The sequence below is a fragment of the Littorina saxatilis genome, linkage group LG12, assembly GCF_037325665.1.
Source record: "Littorina saxatilis isolate snail1 linkage group LG12, US_GU_Lsax_2.0, whole genome shotgun sequence".
NCBI classification, from domain to species: domain Eukaryota; kingdom Metazoa; phylum Mollusca; class Gastropoda; order Littorinimorpha; family Littorinidae; genus Littorina; species Littorina saxatilis.
Genome location: NC_090256.1, coordinates 75,094,563 through 75,112,869, shown reverse-complemented (window position 1 = coordinate 75,112,869; position 18,307 = coordinate 75,094,563). Strand labels below are relative to the sequence as shown.

Sequence of the window (18,307 nt, the reverse complement as noted above, 5' to 3'; positions counted from 1 at the left end):
AGTACAGAAAAGCGTGCTATCCTTCTCAGCGCAAATGCTACCCCGCTCTTCTTGTCAATTTCACTGCCTATGCCGTGAGCGGTGGACTGACGATGCTACGAGTATACGGTCTTGCTGCGTTGCATTGCGTTCAGTTTCATTCTGTGAGTTCGACAGCTACTTGACTAAATGTTGTATTTTCGCCTTACGCGACTTGTTCTTCCTCTTCCGGTTTCCTGTTTTTGAGAAAATGCGCATCCGCAGATCGTTTTTTCGAGAGTTTTTTCTTCTTCTTCCTGTTCCGGTTGATTTGAGAAAGCGTAGATTCAGTCGGCAGAAAGTGCAATTTTGTAGTCTTCCAGCCCTGAAGTTGCTTTTGAGTGTTCGAAGAAAGAGTGTAAAGGTTCTAAGGATTACATCGGGCACACAAACACGCGATTTTCCTTTTTTCCCCCTTTGATTTGAACGCGTGCGCAGATCGTTTTTTGCGAGTATGTTTGTACTTCTTCCTCTTCCGCTTTCCTTCTTCGTTCCATGTAAACGCCGAAACTGTTAACTGTGCATTGACCTATGACTAAAATTACACCGGAACCGAAAAACTTCTGTCATAAAAAGACGTCATGACAAAGTTACACCAAAAACGAAAGAGACTGTGACGTCATTTGTTTTTGGTTCGGTGATTTCTTACTAATGGCTGGTCGGTGGGCAGATTTGAAAAGGCCGCGTAAGTACCCAAAACGTCTTTGTTCTCTGTTGGCATTACAGCTGTGAAATAATCAGTCATGTGTCTCAGTCGTGTAGGTACAGAGTTTGCTTCTGCAATCGCTGTGTTCGTGTTAATGATGACGACTTCGTAAGACAAATCAGCGAATCTATCGTGTGGAAGAAATAGAGAATACTACATGGCTTGCTGTGTCGTACCAGATTTACACGAGTTGTTTTTTTAAATATTGAACTGCGAGCGAAAGCGAGCTGTTCACTATTTGAAAAAGCAACGAGTGTAAATCTGGTACGACACAGCAAGCCATGTAGTATTCTGTTTATCCTACATACTGTACTTACGTGTATTTTACTGAAAATGTCCTGCAGTCGAAGCAGCTAAATTGAAGACGCTTGTTTTGGAACCTCGATCTCTTCTAAAGCCTCGTGCAATCTATTACGTCAAAGCAAAGAAACGTCACTCTGAAAGTGTGGCGTGACGTGTTAGTTCTAAAGATTCATCGAGGGTAATTAGCGAGCGCAATTTGTGTTTCTATAATGACGTTTGTCTCGGTGACTTGGCAGTGGAAAAACAGGTCCCTGCCAGACTTGGTTGACATGACCTCATTTACATGATATACACACGTGTGATTTGAACGATTATTATCTCTCGGGTGTCTCTCTCACGTATGTAGGATAAATTTCTGTACAAAACACCCTACCTCACAGGAGGCATTGATGCGTTTGCAGTTTGCTGAAGAAATAAACTGTATGTGGTTAATTTAATCCATTTAATGCTTGTCGAAATGAGCCATAAGGCATTGCTTGATGATCTGAACACAGATGAGGTCGCAGTTTGTAGGTTGAATCTATGAATCGGCACGACCAGAGATATAGAGAATACTACATGGCTTGCTGTGTCGTACCAGATTTACACGAGTTTTTTTTAAAAATATTGAACTGCGAGCGAAAGCGAGCTGTTCACTATTTGAAAAAGCAACGAGTGTAAATCTGGTACGACACAGCAAGCCATGTAGTATTCTGTTTATCCTACATACTGTACTTACGTGTATTTTACTGAAAATGTCCTGCAGTCGAAGCAGCTAAATTGAAGACGCTTGTTTTGGAACCTCGATCTCTTCTAAAGCCTCGTGCAATCTATTACGTCAAAGCAAAGAAACGTCACTCTGAAAGTGTGGCGTGACGTGTTAGTTCTAAAGATTCATCGAGGGTAATTAGCGAGCGCAATTTGTGTTTCTATAATGACGTTTGTCTCGGTGACTTGGCAGTGGAAAAACAGGTCCCTGCCAGACTTGGTTGACATGACCTCATTTACATGATATACACACGTGTGATTTGAACGATTATTATCTCACGGGTGTCTCTCTCACGTATGTAGGATAAAAATCTGTATCTCTGGTGCAACCTTCCGGATTATCAACAGCGGGATCATGGTCGGAAACAAGAGGTTAAATGTGCGTGGCTTCCTTTGAAAACGTCATCATTACATAAAATATTTCCTTTTTACATTTAGTCAAGTTTTGACTAAATGTTTTAACGTAGAGGGGGGAATCGAGACGAGGGTCGTGGTGTATGTGTGTGTGTGTGTGTGTGTGTGTCTGTCTGTGTGTGTGTGTAGAGCGATTCAGACTAAACTACTGGACCGATCTTTATGAAATTTGACATGAGAGTTCCTGGATATGATATCCCCAGACGTTGTTTTCATTTTTTTTTTATAAATGTCTTTGATGACGTCATATCCGGCTTTTTGTGAAAGTTGAGGCGGCACTGTCACGCTCTCATTTTTCAACCAAATTGGTTGAAATTTTGGTCAGGTAGTCTTCGACGAAGCCCGGACTTCGGTATTGCATTTCAGCTTGGTGGCTTAAAAATTAATCAATGACTTTGGTCATTAAAAATCTGAAAATTGTAAAAAAAATATTTTTTTATAAAACGATCTAAATTTATGTTCATCTTATTCTCCATTATTTTCTGATTCCAAAAACATATAAATATGTTATATTTGGATTAAAAACAAGCTCCTAAAATTAAAAATATAAAAATTATTATCAAAATTAAATTTTCGAAGTCAATTTAAAAACACTTTCATCTTATTCCTTGTCGGTTCCTGATTCCAAAAACATATAGATATAATATGTTTGGATTAAAAACACGCTCAGAAAGTTAAAACGAAGAGAGATACAGAAAAGCGTGCTATCCTTCTCAGCGCAACTACTACCCCGCTCTTCTTGTCAATTTCACTGCCTTTGCCATGAGCGGTGGACTGACGATGCTACGAGTATAGTTACGGTCTTGCTGCGTTGCATTGCGTTCAGTTTCATTCTGTGAGTTCGACAGCTACTTGACTAAATGTTGTATTTTCGCCTTACGCGACTTGTTCTTGTTTCTGCGGCTGCGCAAGTTATTTGCCTAGGTCATGGCCGAACTTTAGGCCTACGGAGCAATATCGCGGGATATTTGCTCACTAGAATAACAGAGACAAAGAAGGGAAGTCATGCTATATTAGGAGATACCAGATTGAATTATATGCTTTCATTGTGCAATGAAAGAAAACAGTCTTATTTCACGAGCAACTTTTCTACAGGAGCCCTCTGTTCTGTTAGTGAGACGACAAATAGTATTCCCAGCAAACTTTGGCAAAGTTGTGTAGGTGTGTGCGTCAAATCATCAGGTTTATAAAAGTTTCTGTTTTAATTCCCATGCAGATGAATGTTTTTCTCACAGTTCATGACACAGGGATGACCTGTTCTGAAGATATTCTGTTGTGGTATAGTTTCAGAATTTATCAATGCATTCATTGTATGTGACCTTTCAGTTCACATTGAGATTTTCTGTGTTTTTAAAATCGATAAATAAATATTGAGAAATCTGTTGGGGGCTTCAATGTGTGTGTGCGTGTGTGTGTGTGTGTGTGTGTGTGTGTGTGTGTGTGTGTGTGTGTGTGTGTGTGTGTGTGTGTTTTTAATGGACTGGCATGTCTCACTTTGTGTATGGCTTGAAAATTATCCTTCAGTAGACGGCATTGTCATTGAACATTATTTGCTAGCTGTGTGAAGGTAACAGAAATATACTTGAAATAGGTGATTGAATCACTCTACAATCATGCTAAAGTAAAATCATAAAAGAATTTCTTTTTCACAGCGCCAGCAAGCACCAGAAAATGTTGAAAATACGGGAATGGTTTCATGTGTATGCATAATCAAAAGGTCGATTTTCAGCTGTCCGGTATCGTTAAAGATCATACGTACATGGTTAAAATAGACATGCAAACTTCGGAAAAAACCTTTGTCGGGTTTGTATAGGTTGTAACAGATTTAACAGTCTTGCTTTTAGTGAGGCAAGCTTTCAACATGTACTCCATATCCACATATTGCAGACACACCTCTCGCTTGTGACTGGCCTATAATTTCACGTGTGAAAGTTTGACTCACGAAAAGCGAGAGAATATTCACTCTTTACAACCAGTTATTTCAGAACATCATCTATCGTCATCTGAACAACGACGACTTTAAAATAATGAATAAATGTATCTGTTTATTCAGGTTAACAAAACATATCCGATATTTTATCCACCAAAATAGCTAAAATAATGGTCATTGCATAATGGTCGGGTTGGGTGTTTTTTTGTGTGTGAAATTTTCTTCCCCACTTTTGATGAAAACAGTTTCCAAAACATCCAGCGCGATCGCCGAGTTATATGCCTAAAGCAGTATGATTTAATTGAAATTTATGTGACTTTGATACACGACAAAGCTATACAATCTACGGAGCCATTTTGGGAAGGTTTTCTGATGTATTTGACCTTAAAAAGTTCAAAAGACATTCGTTGTGCAATAATTTAGATACTTCCATAATGAATTGCTCAAAAATGCTTCGTCACTATGCAAGATTGATAAATGAATTTTAGTCGGCGATCGGTTTTTCCTCTTCCAGACTCCTGTGTCACGAGTCCCGACTTCCGTTTGACGTCATATTTTATTTAGTCCTGTCGTGTATGCATTAGTCAAATCAGGTAAAAGCCATTGGATTCAGAAAGTCAAACCTGTAATCTAGCAAACTCATACATACACTTATATTTGTGTATTCCTGATGTGTGGTGACATAATTGCTTCATGATATCCCTTTAACAAGTAAGGACAAATCAAAGGCCAAGAAGACAGTAATGACAAACGGTCTCTTCAATAGTGGGGACTTTTGTCTCCTTTACCTAAGATTTATCGCTGGAGGGTTTGTTGGTTTATGTTTTATATTTGTCTGTTTTTGTTGTTGTTGTTGTATGTTTGTTAATTTGTTTTTGTTTGTTTATTGGCAGTTTGGTGAATGTGTCCAGCCGGCTGGCTTGGGTGATAAGCTCCTGAATATGATGTGTTTTCGTCCTTGTGATAGAAGCAGAAGGGATGAGAGGAGTGGTCGTGGTGTGGGTGAGTGGGGGTCGTTGGAGCAAACGCTCACATTCAAACTAATATCTCCATCACTCCCAGTCCAAAAAAAGTATTCATTGGCCATGTCTTTACCCCCCGCGGGTTATGCCCCGGTCTCACATATACGATTTTTCGGAAGTGTCGGGGATAGTTAAGTCGGCTAGGTCGGAAGTCAGGGGCGGATCAGTTGCTTTGTAAGGGGGGGGGGGCACTTTGAATCGAAAGTGAATGTGATGGGCGCGAAGCGCCCGAATTTGCTAGGGGGGTCCGGGGGCATGCCCCCCCGGGAAAAAAATTTTGCCCAAAGAAGCAAAATGGTGCCATCTGGTGCCATTTGAACTTAGAAATGGTCATAGAATCAGCATAGAAAAATCTTTTATTTTTTCTTCTTCTTTTTTTTTTTCGGGGGGGGGGGCACGTGCCCCCTGTGCCCCCCCCCCCCCCCCCCCCCCCCCCCCCCCCTCGTCCGCCCCTGGAAGTGTCGGATGCAAATTCGGCTCCAAATTTCACTCCCGACCTGTCCTTACGACTGATCCGACCATGTAGCCGACAAGCAGACGACATCCACCCGACTTTAGGGCCGACAAATCCGACATGTGTCCAGACACTTCCGACTGCAGTAACGACAATTCCGACTGCAATTACGACACGCCCGACTGATTATTAGCTGAAAAACTTCCGAACAATAGCCGACTCTCACGACCAGTGTAACGACTAAACCGACTAGCTAACGACTGTCCTAACGACAAATTAGACTGCCCTAACGACAAATCAGACACCATTACGACTAATCCGAACGACGCACACTTCAAAACTATGCTACCGACAAATCCGACCACCCTTACGAGTCTTCCGACTGCCGTTACGACTAATCAGAATCGCCTTACGACTAAACCGACACGCTTACGACAACCACCCGACAAATTTCTATTCGTCTGAGTCGGGAGGCTCTTCCGACTGTTTTGAACATTTCAAAACAGTCTGAAGGGCCTTCCGAACTAACCGACTTTTCAAAAACAAAATTGCTAATTCTCACGAACTCTCCGACCTCTTCCGACTTCCAGCCGACTACCTAAAGTCGGGTGACATTCGTAGATGTGAGACCGGGGCATTAGGGGGAGTCCCATATTGGTTGGGACGAGAAAGAATTTACACGATGCTCCCCAGCATGTCGTAAGAGGCGACTAACGGATTCTGTTTCTCCTTTTACCCTTGTTAAGTGTTTCTTGTATAGAATATAGTCAATTTTTGTAAAGATTTTAGTCAAGCAGTATGCAAGAAATGTTAAGTCCTTTGTACTGGAAACTTGCATTCTCCCAGTAAGGTAATATATTGTACTACGTTGCAAGCCCCTGGAGCAAATTTTTGATTAGTGCTTTTGTGAACAAGAAACAATTGACAAGTGGCTCTATCCCATCTCCCCCCTTCCCCCGTCGCGATATAACCTTCGTGGTTGAAAACGACGTTAAACACCAAATAAAAACAGCCATGTCTTTGATACGGTACGTTCAGCTTTACAACACGCTCAATTGAAAACAAAGCCATTTTAGGCATCTACACCCTGACCTGTTCCTATGGCAAAGTCACGCCGGATCTGATCGGCTTGCTAGCCAGCAGCTGTCGGCGGTCGACAAATTGAATGTATGATATGTACTGTGTACATGGCTGTATATAACATCCACATGCTACGACCAAGTCATCAACTCGTGTCCCTAAAAGGAAAATTTCCTGTGAGGACGTTAAGGACCCCCTAGATTCACCAAGTCGCTTCAAAGCTGGGTGGAACTTGCTACAAAAACATCATTTGCAGGTATGTTGCGCCGCTATGTTCACGTGAAGCAGGATTCCAGGTTAATCACTATCTTCCAAAGTGTCGCCTTTTCTCTTTTTTTCTTTTTTTTTCGTCTCTTTCGTTGTTTTAGATTTTTTTTCGTGTAGGCCTACCTGTTCTCTTTTCGTTTTCTTTTATTTTGGTTTTCATTTCTTCTTTTCTTTCTCTCTCTCTTTCTTTATGTTGGGTGTGTGTGTGTGTGTGTGTGGGGGGGGGGGATGTTGGTAATTCTGTTTTTCTGTCTTTCGTTCTTTCTTTCTTCTCTCTTACTTTCTTTCGTTCTTTCTGTCTTCTCTCTTTCTGTCTTTCCTTCTCGCTTTCTGTATGCCTGTCTTTTTTATTTTTCTTATTTAATTTTTTTTTATATACTTTTTTGGATGCCTTTCTTCTTTCTTCCTTTCTCTCTTTTTTTTTATTCCTTTCTCTGATATTAAATACACTAGCCCTTTCTCTGATATTAAATACACTAGCCCTTTCTCTGATATTAAATACACTAGCCCTTTCTCTGATATTAAATACACTAGCCCTTTCTCTGATATTAAATACACTAGCCCTTTCTCTGATATTAAATACACTAGCCCTTTCTCTGATATTAAATACACTAGCCCTTTCTCTGATATTAAATACACTAGCCCTTTCTCTGATATTAAATACACTAGCCCTTTCTCTGATATTAAATACACTAGCCCTTTCTCTGATATTAAATACACTAACCCTTTCTCTGATATTAAATACACTAGCCCTTTCTCTGATATTAAATACACTAGCCCTTTCTCTGATATTAAATACACTAACCCTTTCTCTGATATTAAATACACTAGCCCTTTCTCTGATATTAAATACACTAGCCCTTTCTCTGATATTAAATACACTAGCCCTTTCTCTGATATTAAATACACTGGCCCTTTCTCTGATATTAAATACACTAGCCCTTTCTCTGATATTAGATACACTAGCCCTTTCTCTGATATTAAATACACTAGCCCTTTCTCTGATATTAAATACACTAGCCCTTTCTCTGATATTAAATACACTAGCCCTTTCTCTGATATTAAATACACTAGCCCTTTCTCTGATATTAAATACACTAGCCCTTTCTCTGATATTAAATACACTAGCCCTTTCTCTGATATTAAATACACTAGCCCTTTCTCTGATATTAAATACACTAGCCTTTTCTCTGATATTAAATACACTAGCCCTTTCTCTGATATTAAATACGCTAGCTCTTTCTCTGATATTAAATACACTAGCCCTTTCTCTGATATTAAATACACTAGCCCTTTCTCTGATATTAAATACACTAGCCCTTTCTCTGATATTAAATACACTAGCCCTTTCTCTGATATTAAATACACTAGCCCTTTCTCTGATATTAAATACACTAGCCCTTTCTCTGCGTGCCAGCTTCTCCCACCCCACCTTTTTCCTTTTTGGAAAAAGCAGAACAAAAGAAAAGAAAGACAACGAGAAGGAAAAGAGTAAATTGTTAATGACTTTTTCAGAAGCAAACGAGGATGTGGCGAGTATCTGTGATATGGGTGCTCTGTTTCGCCTGCGTCTGGGCAGGTAAGAACTTTCCCCCTTACTTGGCATCATAACACCTATCACAAACTTGTTCAAATTAATCATTCATGTGTATTGGCACGAGTTCTTTGAAAAGTATTATCCTTAATAAACAAACAGACAGACAGAAAAAACATGCAAACAAACCAAAAAAATGTGTGTAAGCCCCATTTTCTCATTGTTTTGTTGCATTTAATTTTGTTCGTTTTTCTTTTTCTTCCTCGAAAAAAAAAGCAAGGATCTTTTTAAACCAACAAATGTATCCAAAAATGATAGGAGATTATGAGTGACTGATGTTAAATATTATGCTTATTCAATTTTAATTGAGCCATTATTCTTTTTACATTTAGTCAAGTTATGACTAAATGTTTTAACATAGAGGGGGAATCGAGACGAGGGTCGTGGTGTATGTGTGTGTGTGTGTGTGTGTGTGTGTGTGTGTGTGTGTGTGTGTGTGTGTGTGTCACGGTGTGGGTGTGTGGTGTATGTGTGTGTGTGTGTGTGTGTGTGTCTGTCTGTCTGTCTGTCTGTGCGTGTGTGTGTGTGTAGAGCGATTCAGACTAAACTACTGGACCGATCTTTATGAAATTTGACATGAAAGTTCCTGGGAATGATATCCCCGGACGTTTTTTTCTTTTTTCGATAAATACCTTTGATGACGTCATATCCGGCTTTTTGTAAAATTTGAGGCGGCACTGTCACACCCTCATTTTTCAATCAAGTTGATTGAAATTTTGGCCAAGCAAACTTCGACGAAGGCCGGACTTTGGTATTGTATTTCAGCTTGGTGACTTAAAAACTAATAAATGAGTTTGGTCATTAAATATCGGAAACTTGTAATTAAAATTATTTTTTTTATTAAACGATCCAAAAATAATTTCATCTTATTCTTCGTCATTTTCTGATTCCAAAAACATATATACATATGTTATATTTTTATTACAAAGAAGCTCTGAAAATTAAAAATATGAAAATTATGATTAAAATTATGATTAAAAGTAATTTTCCGTAATCGATCTAAACACAATTTTATCTTATTCCTTGTCGGTCCCTCATTCCAAAAACATATAGATATGATATGTTTGGATTAAAAACAAACTCAGTAAGCTAAAAAGAATAGACATGCAGAAAAGCGTGTTATCCTGCTCAGCACGACCACTACCGCACTATTCTGCATGGCTTGTCGATTTCACTGCCTTTGCCACGAGCGGTGGACTGACGAAACTAAGAGTATGTGGTCTTGGTGAAAAAAGCAGTGCGTTCAGTTTCATTCTGTGAGTTCGACAGCTTGACTAAATGTTGTTATTTCGCCTTACGCGACTTGTTTATTATCGCCATCTCCATCAAACATTTTCTTCGCTTCGTATGTTAAGATTACTGACGTTTAAGTGAGTACGTGCGTGCGTGTGTCTGTCTGTCTATATTAACAGGCCTACCAGGTGAAGACAGCATATCGCAGAACTACGAAGCATGTCACAGCAATACTCATGGAATGACAGGTATTGTATGGACTTTCTCCTTCGTCACTCGCCTTAATTCCTACAATTCCAAACGATGCTAACTGTCTACTGCAAGTTCAAGGGAGATAATTAGCCTCGGCAGTGGGGTTTTAGAGATACATTCCTTCACGCGTAAGCGATCATGTGCAGCATGTCATTTCAGATCCGCCTAGGATTTTACATGTGATATGAACACCCTTCTGCATGGACACGTATCTAACATCAGCAGTCTGGCTGAATTCTGTGCAGAGTGAGAATTTTGTCCAAGTATCAATATTTGCAGATTGATGACAGAGGTGTCGCATGTCTCTACGCTTATGAACTTAATCAAAGCTGTTGATTTTTGGCACGTGTCTAATTTGAAGAATACTTTTATCCCTCATTGCCAAGGGCGTTACGTGTGAAAGAAATTCAACAAGGAAATCCCAGTTTGAACGTGAAACAGCCAGGCTTTTGATTTTTGGCACGTGTTTGAGTTGAAGAATACTTTTATACCTAAATGACATGGGCGTTACGTGTGAAATAAATTCAACAAGGAAATCCCAGTGTAAACACAAAACAACAAGGCTTTTGATTTTTGCCACGTGTTTGAGTCGAACGATACTCAGTTTGTTATTCCGTGTGAAGCCCGAACAGATCTGAAGTGAAGAACACGATCAGGGACAGGAGAAGGAATGTCACTTGAAATGAAGACAACCGCCCTTGCAGTAGGTATCTCGCAAATTCACCGCCCCATTTCATTTGCATTTTATTTAATTACCGTGTATTTGTACTCTGATAGCTACAGTAAATACTTAAAAAAAACAGGCAGGCAGGCAGGCAGGCAGGCAAACAGACAGACAGACAGATAGACAGGCAGGCAGGCAGACAGACAGACAGACAGACAGACAGACAGACAGACAGACAGACAGACAGACAGACAGACACAAAGAGTAATCATGCAGTTTGATGCCTTTGTTGACATTCTGTTAAGTAGCTGAAGATTCGATCACCTTAGATATGTGGCGATATGTGACATGAACACCAAGAATAGTGATGTCCCCGAAGATAAGGACGCAAATGATAAAAATAAAATGCCAAATTTGAAATACAACGAAATGAGGGTAATACATTCATATTGTCTTGCATTTCACGTACGTTTTCGTTTTGGTAACTGAGAAGTAATTGACGTGCCTTTCAATAACTTTCTGTCATTTTTGTCTACTTGCACTGCCAGCGAATCCCAACAACAAACGGAGTGTGCCAAAAGTGGACGAACCTAGTTTGGACAGGTAATGCTTCTTCCCCCTCCTCCTCCTCCACCCCTGCTTTTATCATGTACTTCCTCTTTCTCTACCCCCTCCCCCCCCCCCCCCTTTAGCTTCTCCTGCTCTTCCTCGTCTTCTTCTACCTCCACTTCCTCCTCCCCCTTCTCCGCTATTTCATTGTTCCCTGTTATTCCTCATCTGTCTTCATCCCCCCGTATTCCTTCTACGCTATTTCGCCGTTCCCTACTCTTCCTTTTCTTTTCTTCTCTTTCTCGTCCTCCTCCTCCGACTTCTGAATCGACAAACATTTAAGTAGCTTTTGGACGAATGTACGGTACCTGCTATTTGCAATTCAAAGTTTTGGACTTTTTTTTTTAATTTTTTTTAACAAACTTAGCCAATGCGTTTAGAAGCATACCATTCCCAAACTAAAAAAAATAAACGAGTCGTTTTATTTTTATATAAATATACCATTGAGGCATCATTTTTGTGACACTAACATCTGATTTTGTTCACCCCCAAAAAGTCCATCACAATATTAAACAAGTCGCGTAAGGCGAAATTACTACATTTAGTCAAGCTGTCGAACTAACAGAATGAAACTGATCGCACTGCATTTTTTCACCAAGACAATACAGCTTTGTCAATCGCCGCGAGAAGGAAATCGCTCACCTCCCACGTGCAAAACGCAGTGAAATAGACAAGCAAGAATAGCGGAGTGGCGTATTGTGCTTAGCAAGAAAGCGCGCTAGTCTGTATTCTTGTTAACTTTTTGAGCTTGTTTTGAATACAACATATCATATCTTTATGTTTTTGGAATCAGTAAGTAATAAAGAATAAAATGAAATCATTTTTGGATCGATTTTATAAATTTTAATTTTAGTACTAATTAATCTATTTTTGTTAATTGTGATCACATTTTAAGAGTAAACATGACATATGTATATATTTTTAGATTTGAAATTTGATGAAAAATACGATGCAATCAATTTTATATCTGTTCGCGAGAATTTGATTTTAATGACAACTTTAATGAGCAAACTCATCAATTAATTGTTAATTAATTGTTAAGCCTCCATGCTGAAATGCAATACCAAAGTCCGGGCTTCGTCGAAGATAACTTGACCAAAATTTCAACCAATTTGGTTGAAAAATGAGAGCCTGACAGTGCCGCCTCAACTTTCACAAAAAGCCGGATATGACGTCATCAAAGACATTTATAAAAAGAAATGAAAAAAACGTCTGGAGATATTATACTCAGGAACCCTCATGTTAAGTTTCATAAAGATCGGTCCAGTAGTTTCTCGGAATCGCGTTACACACACACACACACAACACACACACACACACACACACACACACACACACACACACACACACACACACACACACACACACACACACACATATATATATATACATACACCACACCCTCGTCTCGATTCCCCGTCTATGTTAAAACATTTAGTCAAAACTTGACTAAATGTTAATAATAAAAAAAATAAAGAAATAATAGCAACTAAAAAACAAAACCAAAACTAAAATTTCATTATATCGGGGGTTTCTTGTGAACTGTCACATTTCAGAGCCAGGCGGCAGGCAGAGAGCTGTGACAGTACCCTCAGGTACCGCTCTGTTGACGGCACGTGCAACAATCTGAACAACCCTAGCTGGGGAAGCAACGGTCAGAACTTCCTCCGCCTCCTGGACCCCGTGTACGATGACGGTAAGCCGTACGTGATGACAGTTAGCCGTGAGGACAGTTAGCCGTGAGGACAGTTAGCCGTGATGACAGCTGAGACATGTAGGATGACTGTAAGCCGTGATGACAGCTGTGATGTATAAGATGACGGTAAGCCGTGATGACAGCTGTGATGTATAAGATGACGGTAAGCTGTGATGACAGCTGTGATGTATAAGATGACGGTAAGCCGTGATGACAGCTGTGATGTATAAGATGACTGAAAGCCGTGTGCTGAGAGAGGAAGTCTGGCCAATGCCGGAGTCCCTGCACAACAAGCTGTACGGGCCAGTGGCTGCGCTGCAGAGGACCACTAATTATATCTCAAGATCTGGACTCCAAGTGTGATCGGCGATCGAAAAGAAGAAGACTGTAAGCCGTGATGACAGCTGTGATGTATAAGATGACGGTAAGCTGTGATGACAGCTGTGATGTATAAGATGACGGTAAGCTGTGATGACAGCTGTGATGTATAAGATGACGGTAAGCCGTGATGACAGCTGTGATGTATAAGATGACGGTAAGCCGTGATGACAGCTGTGATGTATAAGATGACGGTAAGCCGTGATGACAGCTGTGATGTATAAGATGACGGTAAGCCGTGATGACAGCTGTGATGTATAAGATGACTGCAAGCCGTGATGACAGCTGTGATGTATAAGATGACGGTAAGCCGTGATGACAGCTGTGGTGTATAAGATGACGGTAAGCCGTGATGACAGCTGTGATGTATAAGATGACTGTAAGCCGTGATGACAGCTGTGATGTATAAGATGACGGTAAGCCGTGATGACAGCCGTGATGTATAAGATGATAAGATGACGGTAAGCTGTGGTGACACATATGACGTGTAGGATGACTGTAAGCCGTGTTGACAGCTGTGACGCGGTAGGGGTTGGAGGTTTGGCGGAGAGATGGGGTGGTGAGATTCAGGGGGAAGGTGGGAGAAGAGATTTGTCTGACGCTAGCACCTTCAATAACCTAAACCGGAGCGTTGACGTTAGTTTCATCCATATCGAATCATTGGCTGAAAAATAATAATGTACCCAAGCGAAGGGACGTAACCAAAATCAGCAAACAAGAAGTGTTATGTTATAACTTTTTATTAATTAAAAAAAAACCACCCACAGGACATACCCTTTTTGTATATCCAATTTCGCATATTTTCACTCAATTGATATTTTTAAATAAATACATAAATAATAACACCTCTTGATGTATTATTTTTCATTTTGGAACGTTCGTAAATCAACCCCGTCCGAGTGATGTAAGACGAGAGTTTGGCGGTATATTATGACGTCATCATCAAGTCACAGAACATCTTGCATGTGGGGATATAGCTCAGTTGGTAGTGCGCTGGATTTGTATTCAGTTGGCCGCTGTCAGCGTGAGTTCGTCCCCACGTTCGGCGGAAATTTATTTCACAGAGTCAACTTTGTGTGCAGACTCTCTTCGGTGTCCGAACAACCCCCGTGTACACTACATTGGGTGTGCACGTTAAAGATCCCACGATTGACAAAAGGGTCTTTCCAGTTAATAATTGTCTACCTATACCCGTGTGACTTGGAATAATAGGCCGTGAAAGGTAAATATGCGCCGAAATGGCTGCAATCTACTGGCCGTATAAAATTCCATCTCACACGGCATCATTGCAGAGCGCCTAGAACTGTACACACGGAATATGCGCGATATAAGCCTCATATTGATTGATTGATTGATTGATTAACCCACCTGTACTCGCTCTGTACTCGCTCTGTACTCGCTCTGTACTCCACCAGGTGCACAAAGCCCGAGACAGAAGAAGATTATATACTCTTATTCTACTCTCTTAGACAATATGTGATAACCGGCAAGGTGCTGACTTTCGTTTGTGCATTGTTGATGGTGAATGCATGTTAATTTATTTTTAATATACTTTCTTATGTGATAACCAATGTGCTGTATTTTCTCAGGACAAAGAACAAATGTTTATTTTGAATGTTTTATGTATGTTATTATTACGGACACAAACGCTCAGCAATGCAATTTCTCTTTTAGAGATTAATAAAGTTATTGTATTGTATTGTATTGTATTGTAGATGAACAACGACGCCCTGCCCTCCCCGCGAGATGTGTCTACCAGTGCACACGACTTTGACCGCAATAGGCTCAGCCAACACACCAGCGTCATGCTCATGGAGTGGGGACAGTTCCTGGCTCACGACATGAGTGCAACACCTGTTGGTAAGTCGGGCAGGATCATATTCACCAAGTAAAGAGCAAAATTAAGTCAGTGAGTCAGGTTACATAGAACAAAAATCCAAAAACAAATTGACTGCCAACGTTCCAAGTTTCAGAATAAAAAACAAGAAAGGTAAGTTGTTGGAACGTTTGATTTGACAAAACAAAACAAAACGTTCACACACAAAAACCTTTTTGTTTTGTTTTGTCAAATTGAACCTTCCAACATTTTACCTTTCTTGTTTTTTTATTCAAGAGATAGCCAGGTATGACACAAATAAAAACTAATTCGTGTATACCGCGAGCGACGTTAGAAAGAACAGGGCCGGACTAGGCTAAGAGGAGGGGGGGGGTTGCCAGTGGTGGTCCAGGGGGATGTTCCCCCTTGCGGGGTCAAGGGGCAGAGCCCCTTGTGGGGGTCAGGGGGCGAAGCCCCCTGAAGCTGATGGGTAGGTCATATTCTGAGATAGGAAAATGGTCGCTCCTTGCATGAAACGGCATAAAATAAACAATAATAAAAAAAATTTAATAAGTGAGGTACATGTTTAGGCAAGGGGGTGGGGGGGGGGGGGGGTGCGCAACCCCCATAACCCCCCCGGTAGTCCGGCCTTGAAGAACAAGTCAACTAAACTACGAGTAACTCAGCTGTGTGCGGTAATCGGTGGCGACAGTTACCCGCCCCTGGGATAGATTTGGACCCATGGTTAGTTAACTTGGCTACATCGAAGACTAAGATGGTTGCCTGGAATTGGTGATTCAGCAAGGGTACTTTAACAACTACGTAAGCTGCTTTTAGTTGTGGATTGCTCATCCACCAAGTTTAGCAATTGGTGAGTTAACTGTACCAGGGACCGATATATCGGCTGTTGATATCAGCGAGTCAGCATCTATATATTTATGTGTTCACAGATTCAAACAGCATGACGTCAGACACATGCTGTTCTGAGTCACTCGTCACCACCGGTGAGCTGCACTCTGACGTCAACTCAGGGTGAGAATATTACGATTGATAATGATACTATTTCATGGAAGAACGTTACATTTTAGTAAGGATTGAAAACATATGTGTAAGAATGAGTCTAACTCACAGGAAGTACTTGAAATGGTGTACACGAAACGTAAGACAGGCTCACAACAAACAAACAAACAAGTCGTGTAAGGCGAAATTACTACATTTAGTCAAGCTGTCGAACTCACGGAATAAAACTGAACGCACTGTATTTTTTCACCAAGACAGTACAGTTTCGTCAATCCCCGCGAGAAGGAAATCGCTCACCTCCCACGTGCAAAACGCAGTGAAATTAACACGCCAGAATAGCGCGGTAGCGTGTTGTGCTAAGCAAGAAAGCGCGCTTTTCTGTTTCCTTGTTAACTTTCTGAGCTTGTTGTGAATACAACCTATCATATCTATATTTTTTTTGAATCAGGAAATGATAAAGAATAAGATGAAATCATGTTTGGATCGATTTCTTAAATTTTAATCGTAAGACTAATTAATCTATTTTCCTTAATTGTGATCACATTTTAAGAGTAAACATGATATATGTATATATTTTTAGATTCAGAATGTGATGAAGAATACGATGCAATCAATGTTAAATCTGTTTGCGAAAAATCGATTAATTAATTTTTAAGCCTCCAAGCTGAATACCAAAGTCCGGGCTTCGTCGAAGATTACTTGACCAAATTTTCAACCAATTTGGTTGAAAAATGAGAGCGTGACAGTGCTGCCTCAACTTTCACGAAAAGCCGGATATGACGTCATCAAAGACAGTTATTAAAAAAAATGAAAAAAAAACCTGTCTGGAGATACCATACTCAGGATCTCTCATGTCAAGTTTCATGAAGATCGGTCGAGTAGTTTTCTCTGAATCGCTCTACACACACACACACACGCACACACTGACACACACACACACACACACAGACACACACACACACACACACACACACACACACACACACACACACACATACACCAAGGCCCTCGTCCCGATTCCCCCTCTATGTTAAAACATTCAGTCAAAACTTGACTAAATGTAACAAACAAGACAGAACAAGAGGCGAAGCCTTCAAGGCTCACGTAAGAAATAGACAAACAGTAACACAAACTCAATCACTCCGTCACACATACACACCCACACACACAGTAAGCTTAGGTGACACTGTGCAAGAAAGAGAGACACTAGATCTAGATCTGTCTGTCTGCATGTAGCCTACTTACAGGGACACGACTGCCAAATAGTCTCGGCCCGCTCAAAATAACAATGACCGAGACCACACACACCACGCGAGAGAGAAAGACTACAGGGAGGCATGCCGTCATGATGCATTAATTGACGTCAAACACTTTTGACCGTGACGTAATCTTATGCGAGCTTTATCCATAGTCTTGGATAACCACTCACACATAGACTCGGAAATGTTAAAGTTTCTACCACAGACATACACACACACGCACGCACACACACACACACACACACACACGCACAGACGCACAGACAGACAAAGTTACGATCGCATAGCCTACACTTCGTGAGCCAAAAAACGTTTCGTTATTTTTTGGTATGACATAATTTAGAGCGCAATACCGACATTGTTGTACAGCTTTAAAAAAGAGCCCCCCCCCCCCCCCCCTCCACCCCCTCCCCCCAAACAAAAAACCCAACACGTATTCCTTTCTTTTTCTTTTCAATAATACTTACTTTTCATCCTTTTTATGATATGTTTCGTCTGTATTGTTTGTTTTTTTGGTTTCTATTATTTTTTTGTCATTGTCTAGGGGACCGTGTTTCCCGATCATCATTTCGGAGAATGACCGTCACTTCACGGACGTTGCACATCGCTGTATGGAGTTCGTCAGATCCTTCCCCGTCACGGAAAACAGTAGGTTCCTCGCTGTAATAAGATAGCTTATTGAATAGTGATCCGATTGATTAGTTAATCGATTGATTGATTGGTTGATCAAATGAACGCATTTTACTTTGATTCAGTAGTTGGTTTAGTTTCATCGTTACAAGTATCCACTCTATGGTGCTAGTGGACTCAAACGTTTTGGAAGCGGTTCTGTATTCACGGTATTT

At 40.6% G+C, this 18,307-nt stretch overlaps 2 protein-coding genes across 6 annotated transcripts in view; both read left to right on the top strand.

The window, feature by feature from the left end:
- The window catches only part of LOC138982766 (116 kDa U5 small nuclear ribonucleoprotein component-like), a 94,846-nt gene extending 91,276 nt beyond the window's left edge, over nt 1-3,570 (top strand). Inside the window, exon 28 of the transcript XR_011460968.1 lies at nt 3,436-3,570. The gene's annotated coding sequence lies outside the window, so the exon portion shown is untranslated. The remainder of the gene's footprint in view (nt 1-3,435) is intronic.
- Nucleotides 1-18,307, top strand: part of LOC138982767 (salivary peroxidase/catechol oxidase-like) — an 80,604-nt gene that overhangs the window by 44,934 nt on the left and 17,363 nt on the right. For 4 of the 5 annotated variants that reach the window (XM_070356091.1, XM_070356093.1, XM_070356092.1 and 1 more), the window contains exons 7-13: nt 9,948-10,016; nt 11,233-11,287; nt 12,850-12,989; nt 14,783-14,810; nt 15,085-15,227; nt 16,134-16,215; nt 18,007-18,110. In XM_070356091.1, the coding sequence (XP_070212192.1) occupies nt 9,948-10,016; nt 11,233-11,287; nt 12,850-12,989; nt 14,783-14,810; nt 15,085-15,227; nt 16,134-16,215; nt 18,007-18,110 (621 nt within the window). Of the gene's footprint in view, nt 1-6,782; nt 6,931-8,456; nt 8,521-9,947; nt 10,017-11,232; nt 11,288-12,849; nt 12,990-14,782; nt 14,811-15,084; nt 15,228-16,133; nt 16,216-18,006; nt 18,111-18,307 lie in introns of those variants that run through there. The other variant, XM_070356095.1, reaches the window with a different exon arrangement.